The sequence below is a fragment of the Hemitrygon akajei genome, chromosome 9 (genome assembly GCF_048418815.1).
Source record: "Hemitrygon akajei chromosome 9, sHemAka1.3, whole genome shotgun sequence".
NCBI lineage: Eukaryota > Metazoa > Chordata > Chondrichthyes > Myliobatiformes > Dasyatidae > Hemitrygon > Hemitrygon akajei.
The window spans coordinates 86,873,711-86,895,958 of NC_133132.1; the positions used below are offsets into that span (position 1 = coordinate 86,873,711).

At 39.3% G+C, this 22,248-nt stretch overlaps 1 protein-coding gene across 3 annotated transcripts in view; it reads right to left on the reverse strand.

Moving 5' to 3' along the window:
- hace1 (HECT domain and ankyrin repeat containing E3 ubiquitin protein ligase 1) overlaps positions 1 to 22,248 on the reverse strand; it is a 105,462-nt gene that overhangs the window by 50,757 nt on the left and 32,457 nt on the right. For all 3 annotated transcript variants that reach the window (XM_073056474.1, XM_073056476.1, XM_073056475.1), the window contains 5 exons: positions 12,175 to 12,250; positions 6,970 to 7,101; positions 4,806 to 4,888; positions 2,773 to 2,869; positions 1,522 to 1,623 (listed from right to left, as the gene is read on the reverse strand). In XM_073056474.1, coding sequence (XP_072912575.1) covers positions 1,522 to 1,623; positions 2,773 to 2,869; positions 4,806 to 4,888; positions 6,970 to 7,101; positions 12,175 to 12,250 — 490 coding nt within the window. The remainder of the gene's footprint in view (positions 1 to 1,521; positions 1,624 to 2,772; positions 2,870 to 4,805; positions 4,889 to 6,969; positions 7,102 to 12,174; positions 12,251 to 22,248) is intronic.

Below are 22,248 nucleotides of genomic sequence, written 5' to 3' on the forward strand. Positions count from 1 at the left end.
AACTGACTTTTAGTCACTTAATTTGTCTAAGACACTTATAATGTATTCTGCAAAGCTACCAGAAATACAAAATTTGAAAAACTTGTAACAATCACTATCACAAGTGATAAGGTATTAGAAAACTAATGGGAGTAAAGGAAGACAAGCCACCAGGTCCAAGTGGCTTGCAGGTCATTTTAAAGAAAATGGTTGCAGAAATCGCAAAGGAATTGGTTAAAGTTTTACAAAGTCATTTCCAGGAAGGTACCAACTGGAAAACTGCAAGTGTGACTCCAATGTTCACGGAAATAAGACAAAAAGCAGTTCGGGGTACAGTGAAAAATTCGGTCCTCTAAAGAACATCATACTGGCATTGAAAGCATTACAAAAAGATTCACTAAGCTGATTCATGGATGAAAGGGCTGTCATACCACAAGAAGCCAAAAGATTATATGCTTTAATGATCAAAAGAATGAGGGGTGATCATACTGAAACATGAGATTCTGACTGAGCGTCACAGGGTAGATGCCACTATGCTTCATCTTCTAGCTTTCCTCCTTCCCCCCCGCCAGCTTTTTATTCTGGCAGCTTCCCCCTTCCTTTCCAGTCTTGAAGAAGGATTTCAGCCCGAAATGTCAACTATTTATTCATTTCCATATATGCCTCTTGACCTGCCAAGTTCCTCCAGCATTTTGTGTGTTGCTGCATTGAATCTGCAGCATCTGCAGACTTTTTGAATTTATATTTTCACTAGTGAGTGAACCTCCAACAAGACATAGCTACAGTATGAGGGGATGGCCACTTAAACATTAAGCACTAGATGTGCTCAATATTTTTCGTGTTGACAAATCTCTTTTTTGAAGATAAGCTCTACTTAAAGTGAAATTTAACAAGTCTCCTTTGTTAGAATTAAACAGAAGATCTGAAGAGTATTTAGAAAAAATATGGTTTCTCTAACTGAGAAGAACTGCAGTGAATTCAAGAACTCTAAAATTGAGAAAGTGTGGATGGGAAAGTAAATACCTATTGTAATAAACACCAATGGGGTTTCCACTTTTAAGATAAGCACTAACTAATAAAACCATATAACATAAATTTCTAAAAGTATAATGTTAGAACATTTATATCTCTTCAGTATCACTGAATACTTAATCCAATTCTACTTATATAATTTCAAGGAAAACATTGCTCAAGAATCCAAGTTGGAATACTAGATCAGTGAAAGTTTAAAAATTACACAGGTCATTAATCCAATATCACAAATCACATTTACCATCTACTACAAATGCCAAAACTATTCCATAATATCAGCACCATGATTTAAGTGTCTTTTCAGTGAGGAAGATAAGGCCTAGTTTTTAAAATCACTCCCAAATGATCAGAATCTTTGAACAGAACTGAGCTTCCATATTGTAACACTAGATGGCGCATGATGGCATAATAGGACAACAATTGCTCATATATACATTCATTTTAGTGTTTACTGTAAATTGTGCAAGTACATTTAAAATAAGTAACCAATCTTGTTAAGTTTGACCTTACCATGTTTTCCTTGATATCCTCACTCTGTGTCATCTGGATAAGTGTTTGAAAGAGCCTGGGATGGTGTTGGATTAAAATTTCACATGTTTCCCCATATCCACCCTGAAAAAGCAAAAGCATCATAGCATTATTCTTGACCAACTTGTTAACAAAATAAAGTAAAACTTTGAGCAGATAATTATGAAAAGGGCAAGGGTGAGGAATTATGCAGGAATTATGTTGGACCCCTATCAATGGCATTCCAAACCAATAGCCTTCTTAAGATGCGAAGTCCATTGGAGATTAGTGGAAATTTGTTAACTTGAAGGGTAGCAAATCAGGAGGGCTATGACAGCTCAACCACTGAGCATGTGCAAGAAAAATTTATTGATTTGCGAATAACAAAGGAATTAAAGGTTGCAGGGTTATTGCAGGGAACTGGCACTGAGAAAAAAAAAATCAAATTGAAAAGTGAAGCAAACACAAGGAGGCAAATGACCTACAACACACACAAAATGCTGGTGGAACACAGCAGGACAGGCAGCATAAGGAGAAGCACTGTCAACGTTTCGGGCCGAGACCCTTCGTCAGGCAAATGACCTACTCATTTCTGCTCCTTGTGTTCCGACAAATTAGTGCAACAGCTGTAACTCAGCAATTGCAAATTCCTGGCTGTTAAAATTATACACCACATAGAGGGGATAAACTCTGGTCACTGCAATGATGGTTTAAGCTTATGCATGATGCTAACTTTGCAGAAAAATGAAACAATTCCATAGATAGCTTTGCATGACTTTAAATAATTCTGACAAAGCTATACAGAATGCAAACTTTGTTTTCTCTTGCTAGGGTGTCTAAAACTTCTGCCCCATTACAAGACTGCATTAGGAAGTTTCTTCACCAAAGGGAAGGTGAACTTGTGGAATTCATTATTAGAGAACAGGTTGCTGAATTGAGACTGATATACTTAGCAAAAGGCAGAGAGAGATACATAGAAAAAGTGACAGCATACTTCAAGATAAATGATCAGCTATTATCAAAATGAATGGCAGAAAAGGCTCAAAGCTCAACCTACCTACTTTTGTATTTCTAATCAAAGTTGCACATCCATCAATAGTTTAATTCAGAAACAGAAACTTCATAATTCACCTATTGGAACCTATGCTAAAAAATGTTATATGCCTGAACTCTAATTTCTATTCCTCCTATGGATGGAAAATAGGAGGACCTTTCTTAAATCACTGTATCGGATAAAACAATACGGTGCTATACCTGCACACAGAGATCCAGTGGGGTAACACCATTGTTGTCAGGTAAGTATTTGGCACCTCTTGAAATCAAGATCTGTGCTGTATCCCTTTGACCATGGCTGCAATAAATTGACATAATATCAACTTCAGAAGTTATAATCATGAGCATTACAAGACAACTGAAACTAACCCAGCTTTTTCTGTGGAGCCGACGTATAGAAATAAAGTGGTGAATAAGGCAGCACTTGGGAATGTGGAAAGATCTTTCTCTCCTTTTTAATTCAAGTCAGAATTAGAATGTGGAAGCACAGGAGACTGCAAATGCAGGAATATATATAGAACTTGGCAAATGAACAGAGTTAAAATCTGGCAAGCTCGGAACCTGACAGGTCTTAAAAGCAGCTGCACTGATTTTGATGTGCCAAAGTTTCCCACATTACGAATGGATCCCACAGACTGGACAACCACAAAACATTCTAGTAGAGAGGGAAAGAAGGGCCGAAAACACGAAATTGAAGGCCATTAGCCTATTATCAATAAAGTATCAGCAGCAGAACATTTATAAAATCATAAAATGATTAAATATCATTGAGATGGTTTAATGAAAGGGGAATCCTGTTTGATGATTTAGAAAGCTTTCTCATGATACAACTAGCAAAGCAGAAAATCATTAGATGCAACATATTCAATAACTTACAACAGAAATAACAGTTCATAGCATTGGAGGTAATACATTAAAATTGGTACAAGGATGGCTCATTAAAACTATAATCAGATAAATGGATCTTTTTTATGATTTGAAGCTGTTAACCTATGACATGCCAGTTCAGGGCTGGAACCACAATTACTTGCAATCTATAAAGGGCTTGGATTACAGATGACATTTTGTGTCTGCTATCCCATTCAATAATATTATGACTGATATGATTAACTCCATTCTCCTGCCTGCTGCTCATAAACCACAACTGCTCTTTGATGAATAATGTACATACCTGACTATATTCAATGATCCAACCACTACAGATCTCTGGGATAAAGAGTTCCAAAGATTCATGGCCAATCTAAGAAATCTTTGTTAAGTTAGAATATTCTTTCCTGAAACATTGCCCCCTCATCCTTGAATTCCCCAGGTGAAAAATCCTCTCACCTAACCCTCCCTTCCCAAAATCTCTGCCCCCCCCCCACTACGATCATATTTCATTATCCTAAATTCTTGACAAGTATAGTTCAAACCTATTCTTCCCAAGAATCAACCTAAAACACCCGCACAACCGAGTTTGCCAGTGTTAAAAAAATTGACACAAAAGTTGTGAGGACAGAATCGGCAAAGATACAGTTAGCTTAACCAAGTGGGTGAGAACTTAAGCTGTCTAGCAAACCACAAAAAATACTTGTTATGAAACAGAACATTATGCATTTAAGTCAGACATTATAACCTCACGTTGAATGGATAAAGATAAGAGGTAAAACAGGAGACATCCCTGTTTAATTACTGGAGCAATTTTGACAATGGAATTAATTACTTAATGGCATCAACAAAAGCTGGACTTCCAGATACAATCTGCTAGCTTGAAGAACTATATGGTGGCAAGACCACAATCTTTGCCCTAACTCTACCTTACTAGTTCAGGATTAAAGAGAATAACTTCCCTGTTTTACCTCTACCTGGGGGAAAAGAAAGGGATGTTACAAATAGAGTAATCTATCATGTGGCAGGTAACTTCATATAGTACTGAGCTTCAAGCCATATAGGAAAACGTACAAATCCAGTGTGGGACACATGACCAAGTCTAGTTACAAGATGGCAATACTGTCATTGAAGGAAATTCTCTAATTACGGAGTTTAGTTTCAATTCACTGACATTCCCAGTCAGAACAATTTTGCCTAATGCTGTTTTAATAGCTTGCATCACTCAAAACATCCTTTTAAATGCTGGTCTTCAAAATTAGAAGCCATATTCTATTAGTGGAAATCAACCCATAAGTGCAAAAGCAAACAATTACAGATTTAAATCTGACCTAAAAACACAATCCTTTAAAAGAATTGCATGGTACCTGCAAGCGAAGTACAAAGGAGTAGCGCCTGATACGTTAGGCCTGTTAATATCCGCACCACTGTCAAGAAGACAAAGTACTGTCTGTGAAGAAAAAAAAGATGAGTTAACTGCCAGATAACAAAACTAAGAATAATCTCACTGCTGTAATATACACACACAAAAGGGCCAGTGAAGCTTCAAACAATTTCTTCCACAAGAACATAAAAACTGTTTTAGCATGCTGGCTGAAGGAGGAAGGTGAGTGAGGACATCAAGTGAGTGCAAGTAAGTGCTTGTACAATCAATAGGACAATAAATTTGACATGATTAAAGCTTACAACATCAATGACTTAATAGAGTAAGAAAACTTTTCTATGGCAATGGGTCAGAGGGATAAACGGCAAGAGCAGCAAATGATATCTAGATGAAAAACTTCACACAGTTATGATGTAAATGCATGGTTTGAAAGGAAGATGGAAGGACATGATTCAGTAGCATTTTTCAACAGGGAATTGAATTAATATTTCAAGGGGTAAGATTTAGAACAATGGTGAAAAGCTAATTGGAAAGGTCCCCAAAAAAGATATGCAGAGACACGTGCCTAATTGATTCTTTCTGTGCTACGTCAGCCTATGATCTTGCACAGTGCAGCATTCAAGCTTCTGCAGTTTGATATCAATCCGGACTATGTCAAATTTGAACTCAGTGTCCTGCCTCAGTCAAATATATCACCACTACCCAAAGCAAACAAGTCTTTATTTAATTCATGACAACACTACTGTCAAAATTTACCCTTATTAAATAATGCAGTTTAACCCTGGAATGAACTTTAAAAATTAGTAAATAGATAGCCCTAATACAAAAGATGTGATTCTGGATCTTATCTTTGCAATGGAATCTTGTAAGTACATGAAGTGGTTTTGTATGAAGCTGAGTTTTGATTTCATTGCATTAGGGAACCCTAAGGAGTAATTGATTTGGGCCTTATGACTGAGCTTATGATTAAATCTATTTCCTGAGAAGGTGAACTGATGTGCACATTTAGGTTGTTGATGTCCTCACTCAGGATCACCAATTCGCCACTTGTCACGTATATCCTACCTGGTGTAATAGTGGTTGTTAAAGGAAAACTGAATGCACCTGGTAGACTGACAATGAAATGCCACTTATGTCATGAACGCTAAAGAAATTGTAAAATATAAAAGACAAAAATAATAAGAGCACAGCAGAAAGCACAGAAATGTTTTCAGCAGCGCAAATCTGATCAGTTAAATTTCCAGTTATCGTATTTACAAGATGCATGTATCTTCATGTTGATTTGTACTGTGTCCTCTTGTTTACCAGCCATATTACTCCATCCCCTTCATATTCACATGTCTATCTAAAAGCCTCAACTCTAAACTACTCACTTCCACTACAAGCCCTGGTAACCCATTCCAGGCACCCTTCCACTCTCTGCGTAAATAAACTTGCCCCTCAAGTTGCCTTTAACTTCAATCCTCCAACATGAAATGTCTGTCCTCTGATGTTTGACATTTGTACGCTGGGAAACAGATTCTGACTGTACCATAGCTATGCCTCTAAATTATGTCTCCCTCAGCCTCGAATACTCTAAGAACCCAAGTTTGTCCAACCTGTATTTGGAGCTCATACATTTTAATCCAGGCAGTATCCCAGTAAACCTCTCCTGCACCCTTTCTAGCCTCCTATAATGATGATATCAAAACTGCACACAATACTCCAAGTGCAGTTCAATAAAAGTTTTATATGGCTGCAGCATCACTTCTTTACTCTTATACTTAATGCCCTAATATGCCAAAGACATGCCATCTTATCTACTAGCATAGTCACTTTCAGTGTACTGTGGACGTGAACTCCAAAATTCCGCTGTATCTCAGTACTATTAGGGGACCTACTATTACCTGTATACCTCTATTTCTCCTTTCCATCTTCCACTTGACCAGATTAAACCCCGTCTTCCACTTCCTCTGCCCAGACTTCGATACAGGATTTAGAAATGAATATGGTGCATTCAAAAATACACATGAATTTAAATTTCATTTTAAAATATATGATGTTGTCAATCTAGTTATTTTAAAACAATATTTTTGTGTTTAGCAGTTGCAAAAGCAATTCGAAATGGCATCAAACCATCGCTTTTCTGTTAAAGCTTTTGTACTAACCGTCTTATGCCCATTCTGACAAGCCACGTGTAAAGCAGTCTGGCCCATTGCATCTTCAACATCCACATTACTAACATGCTGCAGTAGATCATGAAGAAGCTCAGTGCGGCCATTGACAGCCAGCCAATGAATCTGCAGCAAAGAAATTGCTTGCTTTAAATTGTTGCAATATACTTAATTGTAAAATAATTGGATTTGTGTGTATAAAACCAGAGATAAACAGCAAATACCGTACATTTCTTGCAATTTCCTGTTGCTTCACCAACCTCAGATCTATAAATTAAATACTTTTCTTTAAATCCCAAAATCAAGATTGATGCCATGTATTAAGCATTATTTATTTTGTATTTGTTAAAACTTCATTTATATAAAAGGTATAAATCAGACTTTAACATAACAAATTGGAGTAGTTTTATTAGAAAGTTATGGATCAAACTACAATATTTTCTGCATACATCTCAAGGCCTCAAATTAGCACACAGGTATACAAGTACAAAAGCTACTGTAAAGCCAATTAAAAATGCAAATTTCAGCAATTATCTTCTTTAATAAATTGCAAATTAAAATGGAACAACTTGAATCAACTCCATTTACTTGTCTTTTGCCCCCGAAGCCTCTGAACATCCTGCTCACTGCATACATGGCATTTTGCTTCACATCAACATCAAACTTAAACATTACACTTAAAGTTGCAAGAAAAAGTTTGTGAACCCTTTGCAATTACTTGGTTTTCTGCATTAATTACTCATAAAATGTGGTCTGATTTTTATCTAAATCACAATAACACAAACATAATCTGCCCAAGCTATTAACACTCAAAAAATTGTATTTCCTCTCATCAATGCTGAGAACACCATTTAAACAATCACAGTCTAGGTTCAAAAAAGTATGTAAACTTCTCGGGCAAAGCCTTCTACAAAAGCTATTTGGAGTCAGGTGTTCCAGTCAATGAGATGAGATTGGAGGTGTGGATTGCAGAGGTGCCCTGCCCTATAAGAAAAGACACACAAAGGCAGGTTACTGACAGACCCTGCTCTTCTCAAGAAAGGTCTGTTTATGTGCACCATGCCTTGATCAAAACAACTTTCAGAGGACCTCAGAAGAATTGTAGAGATGCATGAAGCTGCAAAAGGCTACAAAAGCATTTCTAAAGAGCTGAGTGTTCATCAGTCCACAGTAAGAGAAAATGTCTACAAATGGAGGAGATTCAGTACTGTTGCTGCTCTCCCTAGGAGTGGGCAACCTGCAAAGATCACACCAGGAGCACAACGTGGAATGCTGAAGGTGCTGAAGAATTGAAGGGCAATAGCAAAAGATCTGCCAAAATCTCTGTTCATGCGTCCATCATAATAAAAACACTGAACAAGAATGGCGTTCATGGAAGGACATCACGGAGGAAGTCACTGCTCTCCAAAAAAACATTACTGCACGTCTCAAGTTTGCAAAAGACTACCTGGATATTCCACAATGCTTCTGGGACAACATTCTGTGGACAGGTGAGACAAAAGTTGAACTTTTGGCTGAAATGCACACCGCTTTGTTTACAGGAAAAGGGCACTGACCATCAACACCAAAACCTCATTCTAACTGTGAAGCAATGTGGGAGAACCATCACAGTTTGGGGTAGCTTTGCTGCCTCAGAGCTGAGACAGCCTGCAATCATTGAAAAAACAAAGAATTCAAAATTGTATCAAGACACTTTACAGGAGAATGTCAGGGTAGCGGTCCATCATCTGAAGCTGAATGGAAGTTAGATGGTGCAACAACGATCTGAAACACAAGAGTAAATTAACAACAGAGAATCATTTAAAAAGAAGAAAATTTATGTTTTGAAATGGCCGCGTCAGTGTCCAAACCTTACCCCAATTGAGATGCTGTGGCATGACCTGAAAAGAGCTGTTCAGGCAAGGTATCCCAGAAATATTGATGAATTGAAACAGTTTTGTGTGGAGGAATGTACTAAAATTCCTCCTCGCCATTGTGCAAGTCTGATCAGCAGCTACAAGAAACGTTTAGTGGAGGGTATTGCTGCTAAAGGAGGTTCTATCAATTATTAAAAACAAGTGTTCACATACTTTTTCCAGCCTGGACTGCAAATGATTAAACAACGTGTTCAAAAAAGACATGACAATACAATTGTTTATTGTTTAGGCAGATTGTGTTTGTCTATTAATGCGACTTAGATGAAGATCAGACCACAAACGAGTAATTAATACAGAAAACCAGGTAACTGCAAAGAATTCACAACCTTTTTCTTGCAACTATAATTCCCTCATCCAGTTATTGATATAGACTAAAAACCAGGCATATCACCACCAATGCTTCCAGCACCTAACTCATCACTTAATCCCAACTCAAAAATGAAACCCTTTTCCTTCTATTCGGAGCATGATTCCATGTCAAATCTGTTTAATAATCATGTGGCGTTTTGCAAATCCAAATACATATCAAATGGTTCTCGTTCATCTATTCTGGTTTCATCTTCAATTTTAGAATAACCTGACACTATTTCCCTTCCACAAATCCAAATGTCCCATTTCCGTACTGTATTACTCTATGACAAGTGTAACATTGGTTTAGTGTAAGACAGTCCAAAAATCAGATTCAGGTTTATTATCACTGACATATGCTGTGAAATTTGTTGTTCTGTGGAAGCAGTACAGTGCAAGAAATAAAAATTACAAAGTCACAAAAGTAAAAAGCCGGCTAGTAGCATAGTGGCATCTGCGCTGGACTTCAAGGCGAGCAGTCCCGGGTTGGAATCCGGCCAGCTTCTTTCATGCTTTCCATCCATGCTGGGTCAAGCATCGAGCTAGCAACTCAGCGTCATAAATAATAGAGAAAGAAGCTAAAGAAACGGCGTGGTTGTCGCCTGATGCGCCACAGGTCGTGGAGAACAACAACAACGTAAATAAATAAATACATAGTGTGAAAGAGAAAGAATGAGATAGCATTAAAGGACCATTCATAAATATGATGGCGGAGGGGAAGAAGCCGATTCCAAAACACCGAGTGTGTGTTTTCAGACTTCTGTACTTCCTCCCTGATGGCAGAAATGAGAAGAGGCATGTCATGGACTGTGAGGTTCCTTGAGGTTCTTGCATTGCCTTTTGAAGATGTCCTTTTGCTCATGATGGAGCTGGCCACATCTACAACCTGTCCACAAGACCGTAAGACATATTTGGCCATTTGACCCTAAGACATATTTGGCCATTTGACCCAAAGAGTTTGCTCCACCATTCCATCATGGCTGATTTATTGTCCCTCTCAACTCTATTCTTTTCTCTTCTTCCCATAAACTTTGATGCCCTTACTAATCAAGAACCTAACAACTTCTGCTTTAAATATACTCTATAACTTGGCCTCCACAGCCATCTATAGCAATGAATTCCAGATTCACCATGCTCTGGCTACAGAAGTTCCTCCTCTCTGTTTTAAACAGATGTCCTTGTATTCTATGGCTATACCCTATAGTCCAGGCTCCCTCCCACTATAGGAAACATCCTCTCCAAATTCATTCATGGTAGGCCTTTCAATATTCAATTGGTTTCAATGAGATACCTCCTCATTCCTCAAAACTTCAGAGTACAGGCCCTGAGCCATTAAACGCTTCTCTAGTCCCTTTCAATTGTGCACATTGGAGACTCCACAGCAGGCAGTGATACAACCCGTCAGAATGATTTCCAGCATAACTCTATAGAAACTGGCTAGCTTTTGGTGACATACCAAATTTCTTCAAACTTCTAATAAAGCACAGTTGCTGGCATGCTTTCTTTGTGATTGCATCAATGTGTGCAGCCTTCGACATATCCTCTGAGATGCTGATGCCCAGGAACTTGAAACTGCTGACCACTAAATACGGACTGGTGTGCATTCTCTCAACCTACCCTTTCCCAGGTATACGATTCCTTGCTCTTGCTAATGTTGAGTGTAAGATTATTGTTGCGACACCAGTCAACCACCCAATTTATCTGACTATCACCATTAACAAATTTACAGATGACATTGGAGTTGTGCCCAGCCACACAGTCAAGAGTGTAGGGAGAGTAGAACAGTGGATTAGGCACACCACTTTGTGTTTTACCTGAGTAGATTATCAGCAAGGAGATGTTCTTACTGATCCACGCTGACTGTGGTCTCCTGATAAGGAAGCCAATAATGCAGTAGCAGAGGAAGATACAGAGGCCCAGGTTTTAAAGTTTGTTAGTTAGTAGTGAGGGGATGATTGCATAGAATGCTGAGCTGTAATCAATAAGGCTGAGTTAAGAGCCAGAGAAATTGTGTCTGCTGTAGGCTTCCTTTGGCATTCAGCAAATTGCAATCGGTCCAGGTTCTTTCTCAGACAGGACTTAATTATATCCATGACCAAATTCTCAAGGTACTTCATCACAACATAAGTGAATGCTACTAGGTGTTAATCGTTGAGGCAGTTCACCCTGCTCTCCTCGAGCATTGGTATGAATGATGCTCCCTTGAAGCAGGTGGGAACTTACAACTACAGCAGTGAGAGGTTCAATGTGTCACTGAACACTCTAACCAGTTGATCAGCACAGATTTTCAGTATCTTGCCAGGTACGCAATTGACGCATTACACCTCGTGAGATTTCACCCTCTTGAAGGATGTGCTAACGTCAGCTTCAGAGACAGATCACAGGGTCACCAAATGCTGTGAGGATTCGCACAAATGTTTATTCCCCCTTTCAAATCATCCATAAAAAGCATTGAACTCATCAGGGAGTGAAGCACCACTGACATTTATGCTGTTAAGATTTCGCCTTGTGAGAAATAATGGAACACAAACCCTGCCACAGCTGTCATGCATCCAATTTTGTCTCTAACTTCACCTGGAATTGCCTACTGTCTTCGGTAGGTCGTACCTGAACTTCTTGTAATAAGATCATCAAACAGGTTAGCATAAAACATGATCATCTTTTGTGTGTTTTCCAATCTTGCCAGTTATTTGGTTTTGTAGAACAAGCAAGTTTTGAAGAGAGATCTCTTCATTCACAGAAAGAATGCAACATGGAAGGAGGCCTATCTTTACCTATAAATCACTTTCAATATTCTGAAATCATGAAAGGTACCTTTTCTAAAGTGTTAATCCACATATTCATTTAACAAAAAGTAAACAAAAAAAATTACAGATTGTAGCTTGCTGCATTAATGGCCAACAGTAAAAGGAAAAATACAAGATTTTATACGTACTGCAGTCAGTCCTTCATTGTTGCAGATGTTCACATCAGCACTATACTCCAGTAATTTTCCCATACACTTTTTCTGCCTGTAAATAGAATACATCCTTTGACAACATTTCCATTGATTAAAAAGAAAACAAAAAACATGAATGAGGCTCATTTACTTCAACACACACATCAGTGATGACTTACCTTTTGGTCTCTTCCACAAATACATTACTGGCAATGTCTAACCAAACTCAATGGACAAAAATATTGTCTATCTTAATAACAAGAACTGCAATAAAACATTAGCTTTATTTGTCACATGTACATCAAAACATATATGCACGGTGAAACGAGTTGTCTCAAATCAAACTAGCAATGATTGTGCCAGTGTCACCACACTTCCAGCGCCATCATAGCATGCCCCAACTCACCAACCATAACCTATACATCTTCGGAATGTGGGAAGAAACCGCAGTACCCAGAGAAAATCTGTGCGGTCACAGAGAGAATGTACAAACTCCTTAGACAGCAATGAGAATTGAACCCTGATATTACTACAGCTGGCATTATAAAACATTGCACTGTTACACATCGTGCAGCCCCATACCATCATCATCAATGCCATCTTGAACTTTTGCCATCATGACCTGTAATTAATCTCAGTTCCAACTTATGAGGCTTCTATCTTGTATGGTTGGGAAATGGAGACCTTGCATGATCTGGTGTGCACTTAGCTTTCTTTCCACGAAAATTGTCAGCCTTCATTCTTCACATATTGCAACTTGACCCATTATGAATGATCGTACACTAACTCAAATACAATTTCTTCACCAGAGTCAAGTCCCACAGGATCCAGTTACTTTGAAATGTTTTGAAAAAAGCTCAGCAACCTGTAACATCAACTGTGTCTCTCACTCTAATGTTCTGCCTGACCCAAGTAGATCCACTTTATATTTAAAGTCTCCTCACATGCAAATATTTGTCCCAACCTCATTCATGATCTTCAGCACAATACAGCTTGCAATCCACCAATACCAGATTTCTCCTCTCTCAACCCCCATTCTACCTGCTCCATTGACGGTACTGCCTGACTCCCCTCAGTTTCTACACTTAACTGTTTTTGGATGGAAATCCAACCAACTCAGTGTTCTTAAAAAGTGGTTGGTTTGACAATTTTTAGTCCGATCCTATAACAGTACTGTGAAATTTACACTAAAATTTAGAAATTCTACTGTCTGAAATTAGTGGAAGAAGCCAAAACCTAAGGACATAGATATAGGAGCAGAATTAGGCCATTTGGCCCGTATAGAATTTTCTGCAAAAATAGTATTCTACCTAGTTCAAAATGCATAACTGAAAAATATTTGACAATTGGCTAACATTTCAAACACTGGGCACAATTATTGCCGCAACAGAAAATTATTCTTCTGAAATACTATAGGCACTATGATTGCACTATGATTAACTAACAAAAATCATTGACACAGACAGCTGTGGAGGCCAAGTCATTGAGTATACTTAAAGTGGAAGTTGAAAGATTCTTGGATAGGAAGGGAGTCAAAGGTTATTGGGAGAAGACAGGAGAATGGGATTGAAAGGGAGAATGGGGAAGCAGACTCAATGGGCCAAATGGTCTAATTCTGCTCCTATGTCTTATGGTCTAAGATCAATAACCAAATCACCTGGGCTATCAATCCAGAGTAACAAACTCAAATACTATGTCCATGGAAGAATTTTAATTCACTTAGTGTAATAATCTGGGCTACAAAATTACCAAACTGTTATAATAGCCTTCAAGCAAGGAACTCTGCTGTCCCTGTGGTTTAGTCAATATGTGAATTCAGATGAAAATTTCAAACAGCTGCATTTTAAAAAAACTTTTCATCTTCAGCTGCTTCGTCGATGGTCATCCTTCAAACACAAATTCAGAAATACATAGCAGTCCTATAAAACACACCGTACAGATAACTGTACAAAGACTGACAGTATGTACATAAAGTGACGCTAGGTAATGTGTAGATAGCAGTGGTGGTAGGCTGCGTTAATAGCTGGAGTTGTTGATCAGCGCTGATGGCTTGGGAAAAGTACTGTCTGGCATGGCTGCTGCTTAGCCTCCTCCCTGATGTGAGTGGGACAAACAGTCCATAAGCAAGGTGGGTGGGATGATACCACTGGCCTTTTTTTATGTCCTTGATGGTGGATAGGTTGGTGCCAGTAATGCGTTGCAGTTTTAATTACCTGCTGTAGAGCCCCCTTGTATGCAGCAGTGCAGTTTCCATTTCAGACTGTGATGTATTGGAGTATAAAAGTATAAACTTTAACTATGAAGTCAGTTATTTGCTATGCATGTACTCAATTTAGTAGAATGAAATCTTAGGAATGTAGAGGTAGCTAAAGAGCTAAAGAAATGTAGATTAGAACATTGCTCAGTTCTGAGTTTCCTATTTGCTATGCATGTACCCAATTTGGTAGGAGACTGCAGTCTTAAGATGACAATGGTGTGTTAAAGAAAGGTAGCTAAGAGATGTAGATTAGAACATTGCTCAGTTCTGAGTTTATTATTTTCTATGCATGTACTCAATTTAGTAGAATGAAATCTTAGGAATGTATAAGACAATGGTGTGTTAATGAGAGGTAGCTAAGAGATGTAGATTAAAATATGATTAAACCAATTGATAGGAACAAAAGGGACATAATATACGTGCAGTATGCAACTAGAGATTTGCTATAAAAGCTGCTGTGTCCAAGGATCGGGGGGCAATCAGCGACTAGCTCAATGACTGTCTCAGCTTTGATTTGCAAATTAAAGTTTAACCCTTCTTGAAGAATCTTCTGCGTCTCTTGGTCATTTGTAAGGCACGAAAAACCACGACATAATTGGCGACCGCGGCAGGACCGGATAGAGACCCGCGGAAGGGAAACGGCAGATTGGGAACGCTTCCCGGTCCTCTAGGGACCCCCACAAGGCTAACAGAATTAAGGGTGCACCCAAACAAAAGGAAAGCGCTTTTTGCGACAATTTGGACTAAGAATTCTGTTGGCTTTGGGGAGGTCTTGGGAGTCTCAGAAGTGTGGAACCACTGCCGAAGGGTCTCTCCGGTCCAAAGAATCTGGCAGAATTGGGGGTTAACGGAGGAGGCTCAGAGGATTGCTCAAGAACACTGCAGTGAGGGTAAGTACAAATAAGTTAATACGTTAAGAAAAAGTCCACGTGGTGTTGGTAAATCCCTGTGAGTACCGCTTCGTATGAAACGAAGGGCTGAACGGGCAGGGAAAGTAGAATAGAATTAGAGTAGAAAGTCCTCATGGATACCGCCTTAAGAGATAAGGGTCTGCACGGGCGAGGTGTTAGAATAGAATTAGAGTAGAAAGTCCTCGTGGATACCGCCTTAAGAGATAAGGGTCTGCACGGGAGAGGTGTTAGACTAGGTGTAGAATTAGAGTAAATAATATTATCCAGTAAACAAACTGTGAATCTCTGAAATACCTTAACAAGAGAGAATAACATGACAGGTAAAGGAACAGCAGTAGAGATTCTGAGCAAAAAATTCCCATTTTTTCAAAATGAGATCACAAAAACTTCAGAAAAATGGGAAAAAAAGAACCAAAAACCTGGTCACAAAGTGGCCAATAGAAGGAACATTTGATGTAAGTTTGTGCGAAGAAATGGAGGGACTAATTAAAAATTACAAATCAAAAGATAAATCTAAGAAAAGAGAGCAAAAAAGAGAATGAGAAATGGAAGTGCTAAAACTCTTCAGAATGGAGGGAGAAAGGCTGAGGAGGACAGGTAGAATATTGATTACAAGCGAGGAAGACACTAAGGTGCTGGAGAAACAGCCTGTTAAAGAGAAAGAAGGGTACGATGAGAAGCTGGCTTCAGCTCCGTACCCGGATGTGAAAGAAACAGAAAAACCCCCTCCCTATAATGAGGAAGGAACCCCTAAGCAGTGCCCCCTGCTGACGGGAACAGTAAACATGCAGGGAGAAGTACAGGTTTGGGATAATGAGGAGGAGAAAAAACAATACGAGAAGGAAAGAGCGGCGATATGGAAGGAGATACAGGCAGAAAGAATAAAGATAGAACAGGTACAGAGAGAAATGCAAGAAGAGATTGAACGGATGAAATATTTGAGAGAGGAAAAGGAATATGAGGAGTATCGATTATACCATAGAAATAAACAGACTAGAAAAGGTGACTCATTGGAGGAGCAAGAGTTAAGTGGAGAGAGAGAGGATGTGAGAATTTGTGGGGAAAAGGTAGGAGGCAGAAGCCTAGAAGGAAAGAAGGAGGCAGTAGGGGAGCGACTTGCGGAAGTAGAGAGAGAGCCAGATAAGTTACTAAAAGGGGATTGCCAGGAGAGATGCGAAAAATATTCTAGGGGCCAACCAAGCATTGAATCAAGACAGAAAGGAAGGACTCCACAGGGAGACCGAGGGAAGAGCAGAACCCCGGAGACACTTGTGTGGGAGGCAGTAAAGACATACCCTGAGACAGATGGGGAGTCAGGTGAGGAGGAAAGCCAGGGCAGGTGGGAAGGAGGAGGAAGAATGATGCCCTTGTTAGTTAAAGGATCAGGACAAGTGCAGTATATCCCTTGGGATCCCAGGACCTAGAAGGGCTGAAAAACACTCTGCCCAATTTACATGAAGGAGCAGGGAAATGGATTAGAGCCTTTGAAGAAGAAACAGCGGGACAATTATTGGCTATGGGAGATTTGAAGGCACTGTTGATAAGGTTGATGGGAACCTCCAAATTTAACAAACTAATGGAAATGTCTGGCATAGTAAACTCGAACGACCCGAGAACTGATGGAGATGGGTTTGACAGAGTGAGGCAGAGGGTATGGCAAGCCCTCAGAAAGCTTTATCCACCCAAAGTGGACCCCAAAGCCTTAAAAAGGGAATAGCGTCGACAGTGCAGGGGTTGCTTGAAATAGGAGTGCTTAAAAGAACAAACAGTCCATGCAATACCCCGTTGTTGCCGGTATTAAAAGCAGATAAATCTAAGTGGAGATTGGTGCATAATTTGCGAGCAGTAAACGATTTGGTAGAGGACTGGCCAGCGGTAGTCCCCAACCCACACACGCTTTTGACTAATGTTCCACCAGAAGCAAGTTACTTTTCAGTGATCGATTTGTGTTCGGCTTTCTTCAGCATTCCTCTGGCCGACCAGTGTCAGTATTTGCTTGCATTTACTTACAGAGGTGCTCAGTATACCTATAACAGAATGCCGCAAGGATTTAAACATTCACCACACATTTTTTTTTTAACTTTTTTTTATTGTTTTCAAATAGTTACAGAATAAAAGTGTGTGAAAAAGAAAATATGTGTTACGCATCCCCCCTCCCCTTAACCCCTCCCCCTTAACATCCCTATTGAAAGAAAAAAGAAAGAAAGAAAAAAGAGGAATGCCTGGATATTAGAAGATCTCCACATGCTCCACAGAGTTCGTAATAACTTTAGTATATATATTTATTTCTTTCCCCAAGTAACCAATTATTTCATCTTCGGAGCGCCTATATATTTAATCCTGTCTTTTGTAAATAAGGGCGCCAAATTTTCAAAAATGTTTCATATTTATCTCTTAAATTATAAGTAATTTTTTCAAGTGGAATACAGCCATAAATTTCTTTCTTCCAACAATCTATACTTAAATATGTATCCGATTTCCAAGTAACTGCAATAGCTTTTTTGGCTACTGCCAATGCAATTTTTATAAATTCTTTCTGATATTTATTCAATTTGGATATCGGTTTTGTCCCTTCAATATCACCTAGTAAAAGTAATATTGGATTATGTGGAAGTTGTATTCCAATAATTTGTTCCAATAAAATTCTTAAATTTGTCCAAAAAGGTTGAATTTTAGAACAAGACCAAGTAGAATGTAAAAAAGTACCAATTTCTTGGTTACATCGGAAACACTGATCAGATAAATTTGGGTTCAATTTATTTATTTTTTGTGGTGTAATATATAGTTGATGTAAAAAATTGTATTGCACTAATCTTAATCGGACGTTTATTGTATTTGTCATACTCTCAAGACATAGTCTTGACCAATTTTTTCTTCAATTTTAATATTCAAGTCACTTTCCCATTTTTGTCTTGACTTATGGACTCCTTGTTTAATTGCCTGTTTTTGAATCAAATTATACATACAAGAGATAAATTTTTTAGTCTTTCCCTTTTGAATTAAAGTTTCTATTTCATTGGGTTTCGGTAATAACATTGTTTGACCTAACTTTTCTCTTAAATAAGCCCTTAGTTGAAAGTAACAAAAAAGTGTTGTTTGATACTTTATATTTATTCTTTAATTGATCGAATGACATTAATATACCTCCTTCAAAACAATCACCACACATTTTTAATCAGGTATTGAAGGCAGACCTAGAGGGCATGCCATTGGAAAGTACATTGTTACAATATGTGGATGACCTGTTGATTTGCTCCCACAGCGAGGAACAGTGTAAGCAGGACACTATAACTCTGTTAGAGAAGCTAGCGCACGGAGGACATAAAGTATCCAAAAAGAAACTGCAATTCTGCACACAGCAAGTGGAGTACTTAGGCAGGGTAGTATCCAAGGGAGTGAAGGCGATAGCACCAGATCAGATTGAGGCAATAGCTAAGGCCCCAAAACCCCAGACTGTAGGGCAGATGATGACATTTTTGGGAATGGCAGGGTACAGCTCAGATTGGATAGGAGAATATGCTGAGATTGTGGCACCTTTAAGAAAGATAATGAAAGAAGCAGGACATACAAATTTGAAGAACGGCTTACAGTGGAATGGAGAGGCAGAGATAGCTTTATACAGAGATGCACTACCAGTAATATAGCCGATTTTGTCCCTTTAGACTATGAAGGAGAACCCCATGATTGTGTAGGGAAGACGATGGCATTTGCCAAATTGAGAGCAGATTTACGGTCAGAACCACTAGAGGATATAGATAAAAAGGTTCTGTTCGTAGATGGCTCTTGTTATAGGGATTATGATGGAAATCACGCAGGATTCTCAGTGGTGCAGCAGGATCAGTCGAGCTATAAGATTATTAGGATGGAGTCCTGTCCCCAACCGTGTTCCGCCCAACTAGCAGCAATCAAAGCCCTGACAGCTGCGTGTGAAATGATGGAAGGTGAGAAAGTAGACATTTATACTGATTCAGCATATGCTCACGGAGTATGCCATTTGTTCGGGGCAGTGTGGAAGCAGAGAGGTTTTAAAAAAAGTAGCGGAGATCCCATACAACATTGTCAGCAAATTCTAGACTTAATAAAAGCCATAATGAAACCTAAAGCATTGGCTATAGTAAAATGCCAGGCACATAAAAAGGGAAACGATGTAATAACAAAGGGAAATCAAGCTGCAGACGAGGCAGCTAGAAAAGCGTCTGGATGTACGTCAGCTGTCATTGCCCCCCAGGTAAGCCTAACTCCAGAACCTGACGTAGAGGACCTAATTGAAATACAAGGTAAGGCAACTTTGGCAGAACAGACAATGTGGAGAAAAAGGGGGGCCAAGCAGAACCCGGAAGGCTTGTGGAGCACGGAAGACGGTTTGTTGGTAGCGCCCACCCCTCTACTGACGATTCTGATTTCAGAATCGCATGGGATGGACCATTGTGCAAGGGGGGAAGTGATAAGGAAAATAAAGAAGGATGGTTTTTGGTCACCTTATTTACAGGCTTCAGTGGACTTTGTTTTGTCACAGTGTGAGGTATGCGCACAAAATAATGTTCGGAAGGGAATTACAACCCCAATAGGTCACATTCCTGTACCTGAAGGACCATTTAAACATTTAGTGATCGATTACGTAGACATGATAAAGACAGTGGTAAAATTCCTGACAAATGAAGTGATCCCAAGGTTTGGAATACCTTACAGAAGTTAGCTCAGACAATGGTTCAGCTTTTATCTAGAAAGTGGTCAAACTGGTACTACAGGCGCTGAGGATAAAGCAAAGGTTTGGATGTGTATATCACCCTCAGCGCAGGGCATGGTAGAGAGAATTAATGGAACCCTGAAAAGCCAAACTAAACAAAATTTGTGCAGACACTAAACTTAATTGGGTCGATGCTTTACCGTTAGCATTGATGAGTTACCACATGCAAACTAATTGAGGGACAGGCCTGACACCGCATGAGATGCTCACTGGGAAGCTATCATACCTGTGATAGGGGTAAGCAAAAATGTTGAATGGATAAACTATATATACTATAATCAGCAGAGGTTCATCAACTACACCGATGATGCACTGGAGGCCTTAGGGCAACAGCTGGATGCAACTAGCAGGGTGGTGTGGCAAAACAGACAGGTACTGGATTGGCTTTTGGCAGAGAAAGGGGGTGTGTAATGTTTGGAGAACAATGCTGCACTTTCATACCGAACAATACTAGCCCAGAAGGGTCTTTCACCAGAGCAATGAATAAGTTAAAGAATCTGCGGACAGAGGTCAAACAGAATGCAGGGTTCGGACATCAGTTCTTTGATTGGTTAGAAAGTAGACTCGGAGGATGGGGAGCATGGCTGACTAAAATAGCAATAACTGTTAGTATTATATTGTTGAACTGTGCGCTTCTGTGCTGTTTTCTTCCTTGTCTCAAATCTCTTGTAGTGCGTACTGCAACCAAACAATTTCCGATGCTCATGGCAATTACTGAAGCAAGCTTAGTGGAGAAAGAAACACCGAACATGTATCGTTACAGCCTACAACACCTGCAGGATGAACAGGAGATGACAGTGTGGGAGTAGATTGTAAGGGCTTCTGAGTCTTTTTCCCTGTCTCAGATACATAGGGACACGTTTTTGGCTCAGCGGCCCAGGGTTACAGGGAGAGAATACTTTGAGGTCTTGGCGCAGAAAATTATAGTTTAACCCGAGATTTGGGAATAAGTGCTTGAGTTTATTGGGGCTTTTATGCGCAGACTCTTCGTCTTCTTTCTCTGTGTGAGACCCTCTGGGTCTCAAAGGGGGGATATATTGGAGTATAAAAGTATAAACTTTAACTATGAAGTCAGTTATTTGCTATGCATGTACTCAATTTAGTAGAATGAAATCTTAGGAATGTAGAGGTAGCTAAAGAGCTAAAGAAATGTAGATTAGAACATTGCTCAGTTCTGAGTTTCCTATTTGCTATGCATGTACCCAATTTGGTAGGAGACTGCAGTCTTAAGATGACAATGGTGTGTTAAAGAAAGGTAGCTAAGAGATGTAGATTAGAACATTGCTCAGTTCTGAGTTTATTATTTTCTATGCATGTACTCAATTTACTCAATTTAGTAGAATGAAATCTTAGGAATGTAGAAGACAATGGTGTGTTAATGAGAGGTAGCTAAGAGATGTAGATTAAAACATGATTAAGCCAATTGATAGGAACAAAAGGGACATAATGTACGTGCAGTATGCAACAAGAGATTTGCTATAAAAGCTGCTGTGTCCGAGGATCGGGGGGCAATCAGCGACTAGCTCAATGACTGTCTCAGCTTTGATTTGCAAATTAAAGTTTAACCCTTCTTGAAGAATCTTCTGCGTCTCTTGGTCATTTGTAAGGCACGAAAAACTACGACAGATGCAGCATGTTAGGATGCTCTCCACTGCACAACTATAAAAGATCATGACCATTGATGTGCATATACCAGCTCTCTTCAGCCTCCTCAGAAAGTAGGGGCTTTGGTGAGTTTTCTTGACTGTGGAGCATGTGTTATGGGACCATAAGAATTTATATATTTATGCAGGATCCAGTAGTTTCCATTGCTATGCCACCAATGTGGAGAGGGGATGAGTGGTATAAGCTCTCCTTAAGTTGATAACCATCTCCTCTGTCTTGTTGACATTGAGGAAGGGGTTATTTGCCTGCCACCAGGCCTCGAGCTCTTCCACCTCCTCTGTGTCGGTCTTCTCATCATTCTTGATGAGAGCCACTTTTGTCTTGGGCAAACTCAATAATGTGATTGCTCGGGTGTTTGGTCATACAGTTGTGTGTGACCATAGTGTATAGCAGTGGGTCGGTATCTATGCTGAGGATTATGGGGAGGGAGGAGCGGTTGTACATCTTGACCATCTGAAGTCTGTTCATTAGGATGACCAACACCCAGTTTC